Source organism: Camelus ferus, chromosome 6 (assembly GCF_009834535.1).
Source record: "Camelus ferus isolate YT-003-E chromosome 6, BCGSAC_Cfer_1.0, whole genome shotgun sequence".
NCBI classification, from domain to species: Eukaryota; Metazoa; Chordata; class Mammalia; order Artiodactyla; family Camelidae; genus Camelus; species Camelus ferus.
Genome location: NC_045701.1, coordinates 91,623,435 through 91,645,019, shown reverse-complemented (window position 1 = coordinate 91,645,019; position 21,585 = coordinate 91,623,435). Strand labels below are relative to the sequence as shown.

The 21,585-nt window shown below is 42.3% G+C and overlaps 1 protein-coding gene across 1 annotated transcript in view; it reads right to left on the bottom strand.

The window, feature by feature from the left end:
* Positions 1-21,585, bottom strand: part of RCOR1 (REST corepressor 1) — a 105,772-nt gene that overhangs the window by 14,962 nt on the left and 69,225 nt on the right. Inside the window, 4 exon segments of the mRNA XM_032482720.1 lie at positions 850-928; positions 3,186-3,304; positions 3,981-4,142; positions 5,568-5,620. Coding sequence (XP_032338611.1) covers positions 850-928; positions 3,186-3,304; positions 3,981-4,142; positions 5,568-5,620 — 413 coding nt within the window.

Sequence of the window (21,585 nt, the reverse complement as noted above, 5' to 3'; positions counted from 1 at the left end):
CTTCAGGTGCGATGTGTATCCATCAGGGACCTGATGCAGGCAGTTCTGTGCTGCGGGGGTTTCCCAGTGGGCCACAGAGCCCCGGCATTCCTCGGCGGTTCCGCGGGGACCCCGCATATGCTTTACCCAATGTTTGAGTGGGCACAATAATCCAAGACTACGACCCCATCTCAAAAGGCTAAGATCATCCAGACACCCCACTGCTCTCAGCAGACAGTTCATAATAAATATATGTTATAAATATACCAAAAAGATAAAAAGTCATATACACGCAGGGTTCGCAGACTCCATGAATCCAGAGACTGGAAACCTCTGGCATAATAATTTTTAAAACATGAGAGATTAAATTTTCACTGTGTGTGCGGCTCACCCTCACATGGCCTATGCTGCTGTTTCAGTGACCAGAGGACATGTCCGTCAGCCCCTGCAGCCACCTCGGACCCAGGAGTGCAGGCCCCGGCGCCCACAGCAGGAAGGAGCCCACCAGGGCCAAGAGGAGGAGCTGAGCTCGAGCCTGGCCCTCCCGGGCGGGTTTCTAACCTACAGAGTGAGCGTGAGCGGCAGGAGAGAAGGCAGTGAGCGCTGCAACCCTGGAGGTAAAGCGTGGGCACTGCCACCCCAGGCAAAGCCGCTCCTCCTGACTGCTGTTTTCCCCTTCAAGGCTTCCTTCACTTGTATTTCCTGACAAGCAAATTTGAAGTTCTGTAAAGCAAAGTCAGTGTTGTTTTAAAAGCCACACCTCAATGCCTTGTACACAGCATTTCATACATTAAGCAGAATGAGGAGTGTTTTACTTATGAAACTAGTAATAAAATTTATTTGCCTTAACAGTACTAGGGAAAAAAATACCTCCTTTTTGCTTTCCTTGTTTTGATCAATCTCAATGTCAATGGGGTTATTTCCATTTGTTTCTTCAAGTTCATCCTCACTGGAAGATAAGAACAAGTTACTGAAAGATTATTTTGTACTGGTTCTATTTAGTACACAAATACAAGCAATAAACTGACTTAATGACACATTTAACGTAAAATTAGTACATTTTCAGACTGCTGAGATAAAAACATTTTTATAATTCAAATAAAATACCAACTCCATAGTTCTTTTAGTCTAAATGATTAAAAAAGCTACTAAAATAGGTATCCAAGTCCCACCTCAGGCCTAGAACCTTTCTCTTTGTATCTGTAAAGTGTTTTCTCTCAACTCTCAACTGAAATATCAAATTTAAGACATTTACCTCATGTCTCCGTAATTATCTAGCGGAGGACCAGGGCAAGATCACCAACATAACTGAGAATAAAGACCCACTGCACTGGGGATCAATTCACCAACAAGTAAAAATTCATTTTCAAGTCTCATCTGTCTACTGACAACTATACAGGCCTGAGAACAGGACAGGCTTTTTGGTGGCCTGGATAACTGGTATTTCAAATTAAGTTAATTAAGAAAAGAACACTCATATTGATATTGCGCTTCAAATGCTTTTGTTTTTATATCCTTCCATGCGGTATTTCTAATTTTAAAGGGGGCTCTGTGGCAGGTGGGGCTCTGTGGTAGGAACACAAGAGCTCACGCAGGTCAAGCAGCCTGCCCCAGTGTGCCCACAGCTGACCAGCTAAGCACTGGGAGCAGAAAACACTCAAGTTCAAACGTCAACACCTCCTGTCTCAGGAGTGCCCCAGGGGACTCCACTCTCTGAGCGACCCCTTCTCCCCACCCACCCCAAGGACCACGGTGGTCAGAAGTTCTGGCTGAGGAAAAAGGCTGGGGTTGGGAGATCTCTCTAGTCCCTGCCCCTGCTTCCACAGGCAGGTCCGCTGGGAGGATAACAATCTCACAGGTGGCACTGCTGTGGCCAGTGTGGCCCTCCTTGGCACCCTAGAGGGAAGGATGCAAAGAAAAGCACATGGGCAGTGGGAACAGAGGCACATCAGCCGATGCTCTCGGCAGTTCACCCTCAAGGGTAACAAGCCCTCAGTTTTTTTTAAATTTAATTCTGATTTCAGCTTAGTCAACTGCACCTGTTTGTAATAACAGACTTTATAAACAGTCAACCAGACCTAACACATAATGGAAATAAAAAATTTTAATCAAGTTGCTGCAACACTAAAAACAAATTCAGCAGAGTTCGCTCCTTTGCTCTGGTTACAAAGAGCACTGGCCCATAAATAGATCCACTAGTTGCGTGTGCTGCAGACCGAAACCCATGCAGAGGTGCCAAGGTCAGCACCCTCACAGAGTCTCAAAGCTGGGAAGAGCTTTGGAGATGTTCTCGGCATCACTCTCATCTCACACTTGTGCCCCAAGACTGAGCTCTCCAGAAGTCATACTCAGTTCTGAAGCTATCCCCACATGTCACCTGCTTTCATTTGAAATCATAAAATACTCTCCGGAGACAGGGCTATGGAGACCACATAGTTTATCTTTCTTCATTTTATTTTGCATTGTTAGTTTATAAAAACAATATATTATAGAAATATAATTTGTAAAAGTCATCCATATTCTCACTAACACAAAACGCACGTATTTGTGTGCTGCCTTCTGGACTTGAAGCGTCTTCGTTTTAGAGTTGAGGAAACAGACGCCTGGGTAGGAGGTGCACTGAGCCAACCTGCCTGTGAGTCTATCAGCAGACCCTCGGGCTGAGACCAGAACCCACTTCTGCGAGCGAGGTCGTGGCCACTCCCACTACCCTGTGCAAGGCTGAGGGAGCGACGGCGAGAATGAGCTACCCTTAAAACTAACCTCCTCACTAAGAAATCATAAAACAGATGTCAAGAAAGGGGACAAGGAAATCTAAACTGTACACTCATCTTTTAACACAACAAACATGAAAACACGACAACTGAATCCTGCATGAGCACACCAGATAAATTCCAACTAGGAAACGACAGGTCCCTTCTTATTAACAGGAGACCCCCTGAAGGGGCACAAAGAACGTGTGGGGAAGCCCACCCCCTCACAGCCAAGTGCGCTGGCTGCAGGAGGAGCGCTGAGAACAGGCACATGAAGAGCATGACGCTCAAGCATTAACACAGCTCGTGAACATTTAGCTGAAGGCTGTTGTGAAGCTCTGGTTCCAGCAGGAAGGTCCTGGGGAGCCCGGTCCCCCTACCTTTCCGCCCTGCACCCACCCAGCAGCCCCCGGAAGCCCCGGGGCGCCGAGCCAACACCTGGCACGCACTGACCTCTCCTCCCGCTCCCGCTTCTGTTTCCGAGCGTGGCGGTCCATCACGCTGGTTTTGGTCCTTGTCTTCTTCCAGGAGTAGTAAAATTTCACCAGGCTCGCTATAGACTTATCAGGAAGCTAAATCAAAAATAACTGGTTTAGATTTAAAGCTAACCTTTAAAATCACACGTGTTTACAGAAGGAACACCATATATTCAGAAACATCACACGTCACAGCTATTTTCTCTGAATTCATAGAACACTCACTGATCCATTTTCAAATTACTGAAGTCTGACTGTAAGTGAAACTTAACCATGAAAGACTGCAAAGTCAGTTTAAGATGAATCAGGGTTTTCTCTGACACAACTAGAAGTTCTCACATCACTTCTAGGTTATTTTTAAAAAATTGACTTTAGCACTAATGTAACCATCAACAAGCCATCACGATAGGAGTCCAGCAAACAGCTCTGTAGAGTGTAATAAGACAGCAACCCTTCCCAGGCAGACGGGGCCGTGTGGCACTCCACCTCGCCAAGTAAGCATCTAAGAACCTTTCTATGAGAATAAGCTGGGGAGTCCAAACAAGAGGGATGGGGGGGGGCAGTGCTGAGTCCCAGCTTGATAGCTGGGGGTGCTAGGACACGCTTCACTCCTGGAATCGGAAGCCTCTCATCCACCCAACAGCACGTAGTGAGCTGCTGCTTCTAAAGGGAGCTTTATTAAAGATGGGGACATTCGTGCTTCTGGATGGTAGCCCTAGTCCTCAGGGAAGGTGGGCGAGGGGAGCTGGCAGGGGAGAGCTCATCTACTTACCATTTGTTGAATTCTATGGAAAGTTTTCCCATGAAAACTAAAGGCTTGCTCAAACAAGACTTTATCTTCCACAGTCCACTCATCTGGGAAGGGGGTAAAGTTGGGCAAATCAGCCAATGATTTTTCAATATTATGCTTATGCCAAAAGAGCATCCCAAGAGCCTAGAAAAATAGTATCAGTGAGATTTTCGACCAACAACGTGAACCAAACATTAAAATGGAAGTGAGGCTGGCAGAAGAAGAGCGTGCACTCCCCACCCAGACAAACAGAAGTGGCAGACGCTGATATGTGCCCTTCTGTACACTAACTCATTTATCTCAGGCGCCAGGGGGTTAAGTTCCATTGCTCTCACTTCTCAAGCTGGAACACAGAGAGGCCCTGAGAAGGGAAGCAACTCGCCAGCAGTCACAGCACTCATAAACGGGAGCAGCAGTGAGTGTGGCTCGAGCGCCTGTTCTCATAAAGGGTCACGCTCTAGGGTCACTGTGTATGAAGGAGGGAGGAACACACAAAAGCATGCAACTGCTACTGTCTTGCCCCCAAAATTCAGATATCAAGAGTTTTTTCCCCCAGTTCAGAAAGGAAAAAACATACAAGTGGGTGAGGAATGAATTAGAAACCTAGAGAGAGTTTTAGGAATACTTTCCTGAGAAAACTCTCTGTATTACAGTTTTAAAGTAGAAATGATCATAATTCTGAAGACCAAAATCCTTAAAAATTCATACAAATGTATTTAGCAATCACCCAATAATATTCACACTTTCCAAATAGAATAAAAAACTGATTTCCTGAGCAGCCTTCTGAAGCTTATGATCACGGTCTGGAGAAGGAGCAGCAAACATTTCTTCCCTGGAAACATTCTGAAGCTCCCTTACTGTTAACTGGCTTTCCCAACAGTTCTGCCAGCGTCGAACAATGAAAGGTAAGGGCAAGGCTGGAAGAAAGGGCCCAAGTCTATGCAATCTAAACAGCGGTACCCTCAGTCATTAGGCGAAGTAAGAAATTGTGGCAACTTACAGGCTGTAAAATCTAGATCAGTGCAAAGGGAAGCAGCACTAATCCAACGAATGTGATTATCTTAAAACCCGTAGTTAGAAATAAGGCTGAAGTAAGATATCATCACACTTGCGGAGAAAATTTAATTTTGCAGATTTTCCATTAATTGGCTGTAAACAACTTTTGAAAGAAAACCTTAGTCAAATTTTGTAACCTGGAACTGACTGAGAACACTGTAGGTTTGAGCTTAACAACATGACTCGGGAAAAACCACCACACAACGACAAGGATGACAAGCAAATCACATATTCAGATGAGAAAGCATCACGCCCAAGTATCCAGCTCCTAAGGGCCACTGCCGCCCTCAGCACTGCAGACTTGCAGGAACACATGGATGCCTTTCAGATCAAAGTGTCCTCCACTCCTCATCTCAAGCCGTAGAAAGGGGACCAGAGCCTTGTATAGGACTGCTAGTAACAACCAAAAAGTTGCTAATGACGAAACAACGCTACCCAATACAGAGAACAAAAAAAATTTAACAGGTTAGCTATAAAAACCCATTTTTAACCAAAAGAAAACCATGTCATTACCTGTTCCATGTTGTACCCATGCTTCTCTTTAGCAATGGCGATATATTCATCCACTGAAAAACAAGACAAGAGGCCAGTAAACAAACTGAGGTCAGTCCACAGGCACCAGGACTGATACTGAGGTGGGTACGTGTGCACACACTTCCGGCCTGCCACGCACAGGAATGAAAATGAAGAACGGAGAGCAACAGAAGTGCATAATGTGATTCCATCATGGACCGTAATGTATGTGAATCCCGCTGAGAAATGGCTGGAAATATACTCAAAAATTAACCTGTCTCTGGACGGTGAGATTATGGTTCTTTTCTTTTTTTTAAAACTTGGTTCTACTTAAATGTTCTATGATAAACAAATATTACTCTGATTCTTTGAAAAATATTTAGAAATAAAAAGAAATATTAAACGAGGGCTTGATTTTAGTCTCTACTGAGGATGACAAACAAGCAACCTACTTTTATGTTAAAAAAATTTTATAGAGAAACTGTGTGAAGCAGTGCCTCCCACCTGCTCTTGGACTCCGACACCAGGTGGCAAGTGGCAGCGTCCAAGCACGAAGGAAACACCAAGGAAAACTGACAGACTCAAACTCCAGAAGCTGCCACCCCTCAAAGGCGAATCTACTTCCTTACTAAATTTTCTAGTCTTTCTTCCAGAAAAATAAGAGATTACGAATCAACAGCACTTTCTTATATTCGTGTATGACTTTTCTTTACAAATGGCAAAAATAATACAAGCTCAAAAGGGAAAAACAAATAGCACAGAACTGTATGAAGCAAACACTCAGATTCCCACTACCCGCTTTTGGCCCTTTCCCCATATCTGACCCTCCCAGGTGCAAGGACCAAACTAGAGTTGGGAAAACAGACTCAGTGCACACAGTGAGCAGAAGGAACCTAGTAGAGGTCAGACAGAGCCTCTACGTCTCAGTATGCAATTCAATTATTCACAGCCATCCGCCCTAACTGTGGTACAACTGACAACCAATCCAGGAAAAAGAAGTCAGTTTCAAAATAGAGTTCAAATTCCTTTATCAGCATATATTCTAAGACTAGGGGAAAGCTTTTTTCCACTGACAAAAGAGTCAATTTAATTCAAACAGTAACTATATATAGTTGCATTTCAATATCAAGACACTAGTTTTCTATTTCCTTTTTTTAACATCTAAAGTACTCACAAACTGGTTACTTCACTCAGAATACAGTAAAATTCCAATTTACCTGAGAGTCAGTGAATGATGAAATGAATGCCCTTAGTTTGTCACAAAAGTTGAAAAATGGGACAGGAATATTCCAAAGTGTGTGCCTTGCCTATCACTTCACAATAGGGTAGATTACACCAAATAAGAGAAAAATGCTCTAAGATTCTTCAAAAAAAAAAAAAAAGCTAATGAGCAGCACTGGCTGCACGCATGAGTGGCTGCTGCACACCTTTTAGCGCCTTGTGAGAGGTGGGGGGTCCCCCTGGCGGGACCTGGACGCTGACACGCACAGCAGGCCCTGGGGTCAGCCCGCAGGTCAGAGGGAAAACTGGGTAACGAGATGCGCTCAGTCACGGACGTCGGGGGGGAAGAGAGAAAACCACTTACGGTGAACTGAGGGTCAACCATGGAAGTCTGTTTTAAGGGTTCTTTCTTTCAGTAAATATTTGGTGAATGAACAATAAACGAACCTCAAACTTCTGCTCTGTAACCTCAACTCTGCAAGCACACAGGTTTCCAGGCACTATTATTATCACACGGCTGAGGACAAACGAGTGGTGTGTGCACAGCCACCAGATCTTTAACAAGTAACTGCACAGGCTCAATGAGGGAGGCGGGGGCCATCCTGCTCACAGTTCTCAGGGCAGACGTATCTGCTCAAGAACTAGAATTTGTACTCGTTGTCTCTAACCAGAGCCACCTGAAAAAATTACAAGAGCATTTTGGGGATGCTTTTTCTATTTCATCTGTTCTTTTGTTATTTAACATAAAAATTAGCTGGTGGTAGGAAATATAAAACAGACTAAAGCAGTGGATTCCAACTGCTGCAGCTCACAATGGATGTAACATCTGCTGTGTTGTAAACAGCAAGGTACTCTCACTAAGGCGGCTTTTAAAATCCCACATCCTTTAGATTTTCCTGGAGACCACCCTGAGGGCTCAAATCTGAAGTAAAGGAAGAAAGACCTCTATCATAGCTGCTACTGTCGCCTGGTATGTCCACCAGATGCCTTGAAGGTACGATGAAATAGTTAATATATGAGGAGCCCTGCAACTTGTGAAAGAATTACCATCTGATACCCACTAGCAAAAATACCATTTTTCATTCTTTTCTTTGCCTCCAATGTACAACAAAGGTTAGACAAACATTTGCTGAATGAATGCTGGGGGAGCTGTGATATGCACAACATCAACATCTTAGGTTCGTTTTCCAGCAAGTTGAAAGGCAGCACATATCAACAAAAAGTCTGTAATTAATAAATGCTGGAGGGGGTGTGGAGAAATAGGAACCCTCCTACACTGTTGGTGGGAATGGAAATCGGTGCAGACTCTATAGAAAACAGTATGCAGATTCCTTAAAAAACTAAAAATAGAGCTACCATAAAATCCAGCAATCCCACTCCTGAGCATATATCCAGAAAAGATGAAAACTCTTATTTGAAAAGACACATGCACCCCAATGTTCACGGCAGCACTATTTACAATAGCCAAAACATGGAAGCAACCCAAGTGCCCATCAACAGATGACTGGTTTAAGAACTGTTACACACACACACACACACAAACACACACAAAATGGAATACTACTCAGCCATAAAAAGAATGAAATATTGCTATTTGCAGCAACGTGGATGGACCTAGAGATGATCATACTAATTGAAATCAGAGAACAACAAATATCATATGATATCACTTATACGTGGGATCTAAAAAATAATACAAATGAATCTATATACAAAACAGAAATAGACACAGAAAACAAACTTACGGTTACCAAAGGGGAAAGGGGGGATAAATTGGGAGTATGGGATTAATAGATACACACTATTACACATAAAATAGATAAGCAGCAAGGATTTACTGTACAACACAGGGAACTATATTCATTATCTTGTAATAACATATAATGGAAAAGAATATAAAAAAAAAAACTGAATCACTTTGCCATACATCTGAAACTAACACAATATTGTAAGTCAACTACACTTCAATTAAAAAAGAAAAGAAAGGCAACACAGGTTAGGTATGGGGTAAGAAAGACGCAGATCAAATCTTGGCTCTGTCTCTTGATAAAATGAACCCATAGCTAGTGGTGTCTGCCAGGCAATAAGCACTCTATTCAAGACTGTTACCTTTAGCAATCTCCTCAACCCTTCCAGGAAGTAGCTCTCATCAGTAGATCTGGGCCATCACCTAACCTAACTGAAAACTACATCACAGTAGGAACTCCTCCTCATGGAATGTTCTGGACTAGCGCTAACTCAGAGTGCCACATGCATAAATAATGCTGCGACAGGCCTTGTCTCTTACGGCCTTCCTACTCCGTACCATCTCCAGCCCTCATTCCCTGTCATCATCAAATGGACATGGCCACCAGCACCGTCCTGGACACCCAGTGCCCTCTCCACCTCCTGCCCTGCTCCTTCACACGGCCTCCCGGAGCTGCTGGGGAGTCAGGAAGACAATGGGAAGGGCACACTTTTCAAAACCTCCCACATGGCTTCCTTAAGCAGAAATGAGCTTGCAACCCAAAAAAGCAAAACCTCCTCCCAGCTGCCCTGATAAAACCCAAGGAGGCCCAGACGCCGGAGGCAGGGGATGACCAGGAAGGGAGCTAGAGAAGCACAAGCTCAGAGGCGGCCGGCGGGGCTGGGCGGTTCCAGCACCTCGTGTGGCACAATGAGAGCCTGATCTGCTCTAGAAGCTTAAAGGTTAACCAGAGTCCATCCCAATTTGGGGCGAGGGGCCACCGTGGGCAGAGTCATTAAGTGAGCTGCGATCAGGGCAATGAGCAAAGTCCATGCAGCTTAAGGAAATGCCAGGACACGTCACGGGCCGGGCCTGGCATCAGACTCGCCAGCCTCCCTGGCACATAGGGGACAGAGCTGGGAGCAGGCTCGCTTCGGCAGCTTGGCTAACGTCCTGGTCTGTGGGTCTGAGGCAGCTGGGTCAGACACAGGGCTACATGCACTCTAGCACTGTGAAACGCAGAACCACCAGGGAGAACCACCCAGTCCTAAACTGCGATGGACACAGACAGACGCGTCATGCGGACCTGCTGAAGTGCATGGACCGTGTGCACCACTGGCTGTTTGACGAGAGCTCACCATCATGGGAAGCACAGGTGAGGGAGTTATGTTTGGGGGTAATATCACATAAAGGCAGAATGTGTGTGAGCCTCGTCAAGAAAAGTCACAAAATCCGTAAGGCCTCGTCCAACAGGTACTGAACTGCTCTTACTATGTACAGAGCACTGTGTTAAATCGCAGCCCACAATACAAAAGAAAAAAAAAGATTCCCTGCAGCAGCCTGAAAGAACACCCAGGGACAGAAGAGAACCTACGTACATGCAGTAACAGCGGAGACGTGGGACAGTCTGAGAAAGCAAAACGACCAGAGAGCAACGACAGCGACGACAATGAAGGAAGGAAAGCGCCCTAAAGACTCCACAGCTGCACGAAGTAACGGCAGTAGCCAGCACCTGAGAATTCACTACTGCGGGCATGCACGGCCTGCTAGTCCTCTCCCACCATTCTATCATCACTTCCATTTGCAAGTGAAGAAACTGAGGCTCAGAGAAGTTAGGCAATTTGGCCAGGTCACCCAGCTGGCAGGTAGCAGACAATGGACTCAAATATACTCTGAGTGTCTGAGCCCAGCACCCGGGGGTCAGACTCCGCGTGCTGCCTCATGCCTGAGTGAGGGAGACCGAGGCAGAGGGCACGTGACAGCAGCGGAGAGCTGAGCCAGGCAAAGCAGTCATTTCAGTATGAATGAAGTGAAGAAAGCAGAACTGGGGTTGATGCAGGGAGAGACGGAAACTGAGGACCACAGGCAAATGGCTGCCTCGTGCTAGGCTTCATTTGTTTCTAGATTCATGTTTTAATTCAGTGACCTAAATGCCCAGCACCTTGAGTAGGAGTCTCAAATTCAACTGCAAAACGGTCAGAAGAATGCAGATGAAAACTGCCCCAGTAACCTGAGCTCACCCTCCGCCCGCCCAGACACTGCAGAGACTCGGAAGACCTTGTGATCCTGCAGTGTATGCAGAGCAAGAGGCTGACATCCGTAAGGTAGCTTGAGGACAAAGCTACAGCCTTGGTACAGCTTTTTAAAGACGTATTTTTTTTATCATCATAAGTAGCATTAGGCACTGCAAAGGAAACATGGTACGAATTTCTCCCTCACAGCTCAAAATGAGCATGCTAAAATTTTTCAAGGATATTATAGCAAATATTGTGGCATCGCCTTTTATTACTAAAATGAGAAATGAGTTACCACTGTAAATCACTGAGAATCAAAATGAGCATAAATCATTTAGGTAAAGCAATTATGCCCCCTGGTGGGCACAGACATGACTACAGTTAACACTTAACCATCCCCTGGAGTCTCTCAGGGACAGGGGAGAGGGCACAGGAAACCAGATAAGCCACCAAGACTGCTGGAGTATAATACAATCAACCAGTCCTCCCTAGTCAGTAATAAAATACACTTCCTTTATGAAAATGCTATTTCTTAATGTAGTTTTGTTAAAATCCCACTTTACAGAAAAAGCTCCCACCACCCTCCAGCACTCCAGTTAATTCTACAAAATCCAGCCCAGTCTCAGACACAAGTGGAAATGAGAAACAGGAGCACCCTCCTAAGCTGTACGTGTTTAAATTCAGCTTCTGGCATCTACTCCTTCCTAAACTGCACCTCTATACCGCTCCTGTGTCCAGCATCAACTCATACGGCTCTGGAGAAGTTCTTCCCCTGCCTGTCTGTGCCTTAGTTTCCTTTTTCAGTGTACGAGTAGACTGACTTAAGACTTATCTTCCACGACTAACATTTCATGAGTAATATTTTAAATATTTAAATGTTAAATGTGAACTTTTTTGTGTGCTGCATTGAAGATTTTTTTCCAATAAAAAGATAAGAGCATGCCTCCTCTTTACTCCAGTACTCACACACTTGTGTGTTCTCCAGATAGGCATAGCCTCTCCCATATTTTAAAAACTGATCATCACTAGAATGACATTTAGTTGTGACTAATCAAAGCAATAACCACCTTTCTTCTTTAAAGTGTCCCAAGTCTACAGTAAAGGGTAAGATCACGTGGTGACATGCGACCCTCCTGCGTCTTCTTCACAGCAAGTCACTTACTTGATGACTGAGGCCCACAGGGGCAACTGTGCACTCAAAGTAGTTCTGTTTGCTCTCCCTGTTTTGCTTTTATGCATACGAGCTGAAGGAAGGACCATGCTCAAAACAAGGTCTGTGTCTCCTGCAATTAAAGGCTATATCTCCTGACATTAAAGGGGGGTGGGGTAGGTGGGAAAAAGACTAACCCTCAATTCACCTATAACCTCACAGCAGAAAGAACCCCGGACCAGGAGTCAAAGTCCTTAGTTTCTATCAGGAACTTTCAGGCTAAACCCATTTGTCATCCATAAGATAGGAAGTACTTTATAAATACTTTGTATAAAAATACGTAGGTGTGTGTATATATAAATATATACATATAAATACTTCGTATACTTTGTATGAAAACACGAAGAAGTCAAAATGTGTGATTGTAAAGTATTATTAAGATTAACTCCTTCATAAACTAGAAGGAAGGGGTGCAGCAGTTTCCAACCACAGAATGAATTTACAAGAGAAACTGAACCCAGTCCCTGAGCCCCCTCAGCGCTGTGCTATGGTTCAGCGGTCACCAGTCCTAACTGATGAGAACCATGGGGTAAATGTCTTTAAAATGCTGGCTCTTGAGCTCCAGCCTGTTCTGTATGTGTAAGTGTATACATATACACACACGTGTGCATGGATGTATGCATAAACTTTATGCATACATGTAGTTTTTACAAAATATGACATGTGTAGAGACAAGCACATACCTAAGGACACAGCAGGGTGAATTCTCACACTTAGATCAAGGGAAAAAATCTCATGCACTACTGATGTTTTTGGTTGGTTTTCACAATGCTCCCAGGTGACTGTGATGGGCCAGTTTTGAGAATCAGTGAGTTAGAGCAATGTTAATGTGTAAGGAGCATTCCCCATTTAATGTGATAAAAAAAACCCCATCTGAACAAGCACAAAATTTTAAGGGTTTGGCATTAAAAAGATTATGACAATATCAGAACAATAGAAACAGGAATGTGCTTTTTATGTTACTGCTACATAAAATGAGGTTTGTGAATTCGTGAGTTGTGAATTTCAATCATGCAAAAAAATTTTCCTCTCAGTGACTAAAGAGGTTCTTATTTAAATGACCAATTTCAAGTCCACCTCCCACTGAGGGCTTATGACCAGGGAGGAAGGTCAGAAGAAGGACTTAACTGTCTGCAAATCCTAGTGACTTGCCCACAAATGTCACTTCATAGGGACATCCGTCCTTTAACACTGCCTCTTTCAACTATACAAACAACTGTCTTTCCTCAGTACAATCCATTCGCGTACGAGACACAGGAGAGAGTGGTCCCCAGTGAGACCAAGAGAGGCACACAGGGAGGCAGCTACAGGAAGCCCTGCCCACAAAACTTTAGACAAACACTTCTCTGCGGGCCCTGGTTCCTCTAGCTCCAGAAATGAAAGCTAAACTACATAGTGGGACAGTGAGAATATGGGGGGGCGTGCTTGTTGGGAGGGGGCAGGTTTTCCCACTGTCAGTGCTTGAATCTTGTTGGGGGGGGTGTTCTTTATCCAGTAAAGATAAATTGAGCTTTCAAAGGAGGTTGCAGAAAGTGGTATTTTATCATAAACTAATATGTCTTATATTTAATTATTCTCCACTGATTTAATGTATCTTTTAGACCTACTGTGTGCCTAGTACTGCTTATATAGCCATGATTTAAAAAGAGTCTCTGCCTTCACAGAAGTCAGTCTGGCCACAGAGAAATAATCACACAAGTCATTAATTCTGTACATGCCAGAGAAAAAGAACTAGGAAAGAGTTTAAATGGGAAACCCAATTGGCTGAATTAAGGATGGCTTTCTTGTCTACTGGAAAAACATACAGTAAATTCCTGCTTACTCATGTTACTGGCAGGAGGGAAAAAGTTGGAAAAAAAGAAGTGTCCAAGAATAGGGACATGGTTAAATAAATTAAGCTATATGATATTATTCAGAACCAAAACTCAGTTTAATTTTTAATCACAGGAAAAGTTAAGTTGAAAAACTATTATATACAGTATGACCCATTTGTGCTTAAAATCAGAGGACACACAAGCACACAGAAAAGACACGAAAGCAAAATTTTAACAGTGGTTACATCCAAAGTGACAAAAGGTGAAGGAATTATAGATTATTTTTAATAATAAAAACAAGCTTGTATGTGTATGTGTAGCTACTTTTCTGAACCATTTGAGAGTGCCATACACGATGGTCCTGCACTCTTAAATACTTAGCATATATTTCTTAAGAGTAGATATATTCTCTTATATAACAACAGAACAGTAAATTTAACATTGAAACAGTACTTTACTCTGTGTCCAATCAGGCCAACTGACCCAAAATCTGCTGAAGAATTTTAAAGTAAATCTCAGTTATTTCATCCATGCATATGTGTATTTATATATATATATCATATATATGATATATATTAATATCCATCTTTTAAAAAATGTGGACATATTTTTGACAGAACCACAATGTCACTATCACTCCCAACAAAAACAGAAAAATTCCCTGGTATGAGAAACAATGCAATACTCCCTGGACAGTCTAAAATGCGTTAAGTCCAACAATAACACACACTGGAGAGAACACTGAACAATTACAGTGTGCATTTCACTCTGGAAAATGATTTGGCATCGACCTCTCAGAACCGCACATCTGTACTGTGGATGGACCTCAGAAAGCAGTCAAAGGACGTTCCCAGGAGTAATAGATGCAGTATTAAAAAACTGAAAACAAACGTCCATTGTAAACAGAAAGGCTAAATTATGGTATCTTTAAAAAATGACATTTTTTAAATTTAAAAGGATGAAGGTATGACACACTGACATGACTAAAGGGTAAAGTAATACTTGATTTTTAATGGAGGGCTTCCACTATAGTTTGTAAATTCAGCTCTGTCTCTTCTAGTAAGTTTTACACATTTTAGCTAACTCTAGAGCACTTAAGAGAATAAAAATGATTTTTAAAAAGTAGTTTTCACACCCTTAAAAACATAATTTTAATCACAAACTCCAAAACCTGATAGCCTTTTTTTTATAAAAAGCTGAAAACTCCTCTGTTGGCATGTGGTGTCAGCATGTGGTGCCAACATTGGCTTATCCTATCCCTACACCTGCACATACTCCAGGCAAAGAACAGGTGTGAAATCTAAGTACAATTTTCCCTCTTATCAGCGCACATACAACCCACCCATCAGACTGTAAGCTGCATCCGGGCGGGGACCTGTCAGGTGGCTCACCCTTGTGTCCCTCCAGTGCCTGGCACACGCACAGTCACTCCTAATTACTGAGTAAAAGAATGGTCATCAAAAGGTAAGTGGCAAAGAAGAAAATGTTAGAGGGTTCCAGGTGACCCAAGTGTCATAGCAAATAGCCAAAAAGTCTATTTTTTGCTGGAGAGGGTGTGAGGAAAAGGGAACCCTCTTACACTGTTGGTGGAAATGTAGTTTGGTGCAGCCACCATAGGAAACTGTGTGAGATTCCTTAAAAAACTATAGCACTCCCACTCCTGGGCATAGATCTGGAGAGAACTCTAATTCAAAAAGATACATGCACCCCAGTGTTCACAGCACTATATAAAATAGCCAAGACACGGAAACTACCTAAATGTCCACCAACGGATGACTGGATAAAGAAGATGTGGTGTATTTATGCAATGGAATACTACTCAGCCATTAAAAAGAATAAAATAATGTCGTATGCAGCAACATGGATGGACCTGGAGACTGTCATACTAAGAAGTAAGCCAGAAAGAGAAAGAAAAAAACTATATGATATTACTCATATGAGGAATCTAAAAAAATGACACAAGTGAACTTATTTACAAAGCAGAAAGAGACTCACAGACATAGAAAACAAACTTATGGTTACCAAAGCGGAAAGGGGGTGGGAAGGGATAAACTGGGAGTTCAAGATCTGCAGATACTAACTACTATCTATAAAATGGATAAAACAACAAGTTTCTACTGCAGAGCACAGGGAACTATATTCAATATATTGTAGTACCCTACAATGAAAAAGAATATGAAAAGGAATGTATGTATGTATACATATGACTGAACTATTGTGCTGTATACCAGATACTGACACAACATTGTAAACTGTAGTTTAAAAAAAAAAGCCTATTTTTGCAAATCTCCATACAAAAAAGTGACAATACCCCCATCATTTTCTCACTGGACAGTACCTGACTGCACGCCCATCACACGCCGCCAGAGGAGTGGCACCAAACTAAACACACGTCCAGCTCCTCCACTCACTGGCTTTCAGAGACTAAAGTAAGTGGCGGGAGTGGGGTCAGACTGCACAGGGCCTTGTGGCAGCTATCAGGTCTTCTGACCTTCATCTATGGTGAACTGGAAAGTTTTGAATAGAGGCTCCTGACATTTACTGTATATTTCTATGAAAGTTTACACATATCTATGAATCTATATATATACACATATCTATATATCTATGAAATTTTCACACACAATATAATCTTGAAAATGTGTACTGAAGTCAAATGACAACGTAGAAACAACTTTTGCAAATGTTGTAGGTCTAATGAGGGTTCTCATTCCAAGAAAGCTAAAACTTATTTTAAAATCTCTAACTTGACTTGCTAAAAAAAAAAATGAAGTTCAGTTTACAGTGCTGAGTTAATTTCTAGCGTACAGCAGTGATTCAGTTCTACATATACATACATATATTTCTTTACATAGTCTTTTTCATTGTAGGCTACTACAGGTATTGAACGTAGTTCCCTGTGCTCTACAGTAGGACTTTGTTGTTTATCTGACTTGCCTTTTGACACAATTTTAAATTCCATGTCTATCATGTTATATGTGCTAGTTTTTTTCTTTATAGTTAATAGCCAGCCAGCTTTTAAAAAATAATCACCCAGCCTGGTTGTCTCAGGCACAGCTAATGATTTCCATCTTTGTCTATTTCAGTACTAGGAACAATGCTTCTGATCACTGTACCAGTTTCTCTTCATTTTTATAAAATAGAAACAAAATGCAATCCCTTGAATATCTGCAGAAACACTGATTATATAACCTACACAATACGTGATGCATAATGAGCAACACCATGGCTTTACTGGTTCCCAACAGCCAAGTTTACACTGCTACCCTCTACGCCCAAGGCAAGTTTCCTCAGGAAACCTCCACGGTGTGCATGGTGGCACCCCGCACCCCATGAGCTCCAGTGCACCTCTTTCAAGCTCTACCTTAACGAGACTCAGACAGTAAAAAGTCATCCTCAGATTATTCCCTTTCCTAACCTATCCTCTCTCCTAAAACTCCCTTCTAAGAATTCTCCCCGGCCACAGTTCTGTATTACATTTAACCATGCCTGCTTTGATAAACTTTTTTGTTTTCCTTAACACAGTAACATGAGCCAGACTGGGAATAAGATGTGGTCAAACTCCACATACACTTCAAAGATAAGACTACCTAGTAAAACAACTGTTTGAGGTTTCTTGCAATGAATGTGTCTACTTGGTTCTGGTAACCTACAAGTGCTTCTCTTCACAAAGCCCAAGCCCTGGCAGGTCCACCCAGGGAAGCGCAAGAGCCAGAGGGGACCAGGAAGAGTGCACTGTACTCACCAGGGCAGCAGCATCCCTGCAGAGAGAGGATTGCCCCAGAGCTGTTAGGGCGGGCAAGGCAGACATCTAGGAGTGAACCAAGTGGGATGAGGAGGGAGTCACCAAGGGAGGGCAGCCTGGAATAGGTGGGGAGGATGCCCACCGGTGGGAGCAGAGGAAGGCACCCACGCAGGGGCAGCTGTACACATCATAATGGCGACAGGGTGCAGAACCCACGGGGAGAGGATGTCTATCACAGAGACAAATGCCTAGCAGGTATCTTCAATAAAAATTCAACTGCACCTAGATGTAACAGTCTCCTGCTTTAAAGGCAGGTTAAAGGCCACCTGGACCACCCATCTAACCCCACACTCCTCTGATCTCCGCCTCCTTTGAGCAAGTTCAAGCACTCCTGACATTGCTGTTTTGACTCCCTTCATCTCCATCAAGCCCCCCTGTAACAGCAATGGCCCAGTAAGGGCATCACCTTCTCTCACCTGGAACTGCACCAGCACTTACCGCCTCCAGTCCCAGCTCGCCTCTAAACCACAGGGCTGTCAAGAGCTTTCTAATGTAAATATATTGCTTCTAGCTAAAAGTCCCTCAAAAATCCTCATCCCTTTAAGAAGTCTGCCTTTTCAGTTTCATTGCTGCTCACTTCCCCAAGTACAACGTGTATCACAGCCAGGAGGCAGGTCTCTATAATAAAGCACTGTTTCCTCCAGCATCTTCACACCTACGCTTTCTTCTTTCCTTTCTCTTTCCAGGTACATTTTTGTCTCTGGTCCAGGCAGCCAACTCATTCATTCCTCAAAATTCTACCCAAATGTTAACTCTTTTCAATGCTTGTTTCTACCCAGGAAGATATACTAAGACTGCATAGGAGATGCTTGATGTTAAAATAATGTAAGAATCAATTATCCTCTCCTCCAATTAGTGAACATTTTTCAGTTTCTCTTACTGTCTGCCCAACCTCCAGATTCCACCAAATGATTTAACCTCCTTTGTCCCCTAAATACCAAGTCTTTGTTTAATCATGTAATTTCCACAGTAACGTAATATAACACCATCTAAATCCTACTGTCCTCATCTACGCTACCTGGAATTGTTTACGTGTCCTCTACATGACATGTGTCTCTACAAGGCACATTTTCCAGGTGTACTCCACAAGCTTTATCTTTCTTTAAAGAAGTTTTACTTAGACACGGTGTAACTAGTGTAATATCAGTAATGTTTTATGTTATTTAATTATAGTTTATTAAATCTACACGAAGGCAAAAGTGTGTAATAAACGCAGTCTGGAGACCAGAGATCTAGCCTACCAAATTTGGCTACTAACTAGCTGAGGGACCATAAACATTTGACTTAACTTCTCTAAGCCTCCATTGTTTGCAACTATTTAAGAGGAAAAGTTGGACTAAAGCAAACACAAATTATTTGTTTACGTGTTCCTCTCCCTCCTCTTTCTCCATTAGAATATAAGCCCCCAGAATCCTTCAGTTATGATACACTACCAGGCACACAAAACTGCTCAGTAAAAATATAAATGAAACCAACTCTCACTAAATAAACTCAAATCCACTATAACCCCAATAAAGATACTTTTGGAGAGAACTTGATACAAGCCTACGATTCACCTATAATAAACATATGAGCCAAGAACACGAAAAAGAACTGAAATGGTACCAAATCAGGAACCAACAGATAGATCAATGAAACAAAATCGAGAGTCCAGATATAGACCAATGTACATAAATGAGTTTAATGTAAGTGAAGTGGGAAAGAATTCAGTAACTGCAGACATAACAATGATGTAAATAAAGAGGGAGGGGAAGGAGGGTGAACAGAAGAAACACAGATATATATGTCTGCATGACAGTATTCTAGAAGCCACAAATAAGATGGATACATTTAACTAAACATAATTAAAACAAAAAACAAAAAATAAGGCTATTTGTAGAATTAAAAGGTCAAAATACAAAGATGCTCAACCTTATTAATAATTAATGAAATCCTTTTCTATCAGTTCAGCTAAGTTGGAAAAAAAAAATACCCAATGAGATACCATTTCATATCCATTAGGATGGCTACTATCAAAGTAGAACAAAAAATAACAAGTGTTGACAAGGATGTGGAGATATTGGAACTCTCGTGCACTATTGGTGGGAATGTAAGATGATACAGCTTCTGTAGAAAATAGTATGTCAATTCTTAAAAAATTTAATAACGGGGTGGGGGAGGGTATAGCTCAAGTGGTAGAGCACATGCTTAGCATACACAAAGTCCTGGGTTCAATCCCCAGCACTTCCTCTAAAAATAAATAAATAAGTAAATCTAACCCCCCCTAACAAAATTACTTAATTAATTAATTAAAAAACAGAATTACCAAATCCAGCACAAACCCACTCCTGTGCATATACACAAAAGAACTGAAAGCAGGGTCTCAAAGAGATACCTGTGCACCGATGTTCACAGCAGCATTATTCACAAAAGCCAAAACGTGGACACAACCCAAGTGTCCATCAACAGATGAATGGATAGACAAAATATGGTCTAGTCTATCCATACAATGGAGTATTGTTCAGCCATAAAAACGAGGAAATTCCGACACACACTGCAACATGGACGAGTCTTGAGGACATTTTGCTAAGTGAAACAAACCAGTCACAAAAAGCAAATCCTCTATAACCCCACTTACACAAAGCACCTAGAGGGGTCAAACTCACTGAGTGGGAAAGCGGAATGGTGGGTGCCAGACGCTGGGGAAGGGGTGATGCAGAACTGTTCTTTAATGGGAACAGAGTTTCAGTTTTGCAAGATGAAAAGAGTTCTGGAGGCTGGTGTGAATGTAATTAATACAACTGAACTGTACACTTAAAAATGGTTAAGATGGTAAATTTTATGTTGTATTTCACCACAATAAAAAATAATTTTTTGAAAAAAATTCTTAAGAGAAAAAAATATATATACTCAAGTTCTAGGGAGGTTTTGGAAAACAGGCACACTCATACAACTCCTTAGAAGAAACACAGAAAAATCTAGGTACCATTTGACCTAGCAAATTCCCTTCAAAGAGGTTCACTGCAGCACTGTTTAGAAACGCTTTAACTATGAAACACCTATATTATACCACCATTAAAAAAAAAACACGGTAAGTTTATAAGGACTAACAGACACTCAGAAAATTAACATAATGGCGGTTAACTTGGGAGACACAGGGTATTTTTCACTATTCGCATATGCATTATTTGGCAGGGGGGAATTAAGTCTGTTTATCTATTTTCAGAGGAGGTACTGGGGATTGAACCCAGGACCTCGGGCACGCTAAGAACGCACTCTACCCCTGAGCTATACTCTCTCCGCCGTAAGAGAGCTTTAATTGTCTATATTATATATTTTCTGTATAGTTTGAAATTTCTACAAAAGCATTTATTTTTATAAACACAAATAATTCTGTAAACTTGCAGTAACCCTAAGAAGCAGAACTCTAAACTGTTACTTCAGAAGAAGGAAGCCAACACAGGAAAGGCCAGGGCTCACAGACACCGTCACATGGGAGGACATCTACTGGAAGTCTACAGGGGTCTCACATATTCTCTCTACATGACGTCAGAGCAAACGGTGGGCAACCAAGACTTCCACATTCTCTGAAAATAAATCAGAAAGGCAAATGGGAAGACTTCTCTTTTGCCTATATACTGGGAGGGAGGGAAACTGAGGGAGAAACGACAGATGGCAGAGAGAACAAACTGTGTGTTCTTGTTTGAACTGTGATTTCATTTCAAGGCCTAACTGTGATGAGACTATCAGTCACAAGTATGACTCTCAGAGCTCCACAAAAGAAACCTGACTCACATCAAGGGCTACGTTAGTATCTTCCCACCTGAGCAGTTAAGCAAATTCTCATCAACCCACAATTCCACTTCTAGGGATAAATCTTAAGAAAATACTAAAAACGTAACCAGAAAGAAAAAGAGAACAAAGCTCTGTGATTCAGTTTTTCACTACCACCTTCTTTTACAATAGCAACAAATTAGAAACAACCTAAATTTTTAATAGAATAATGATTAAATACACTGATATATACAT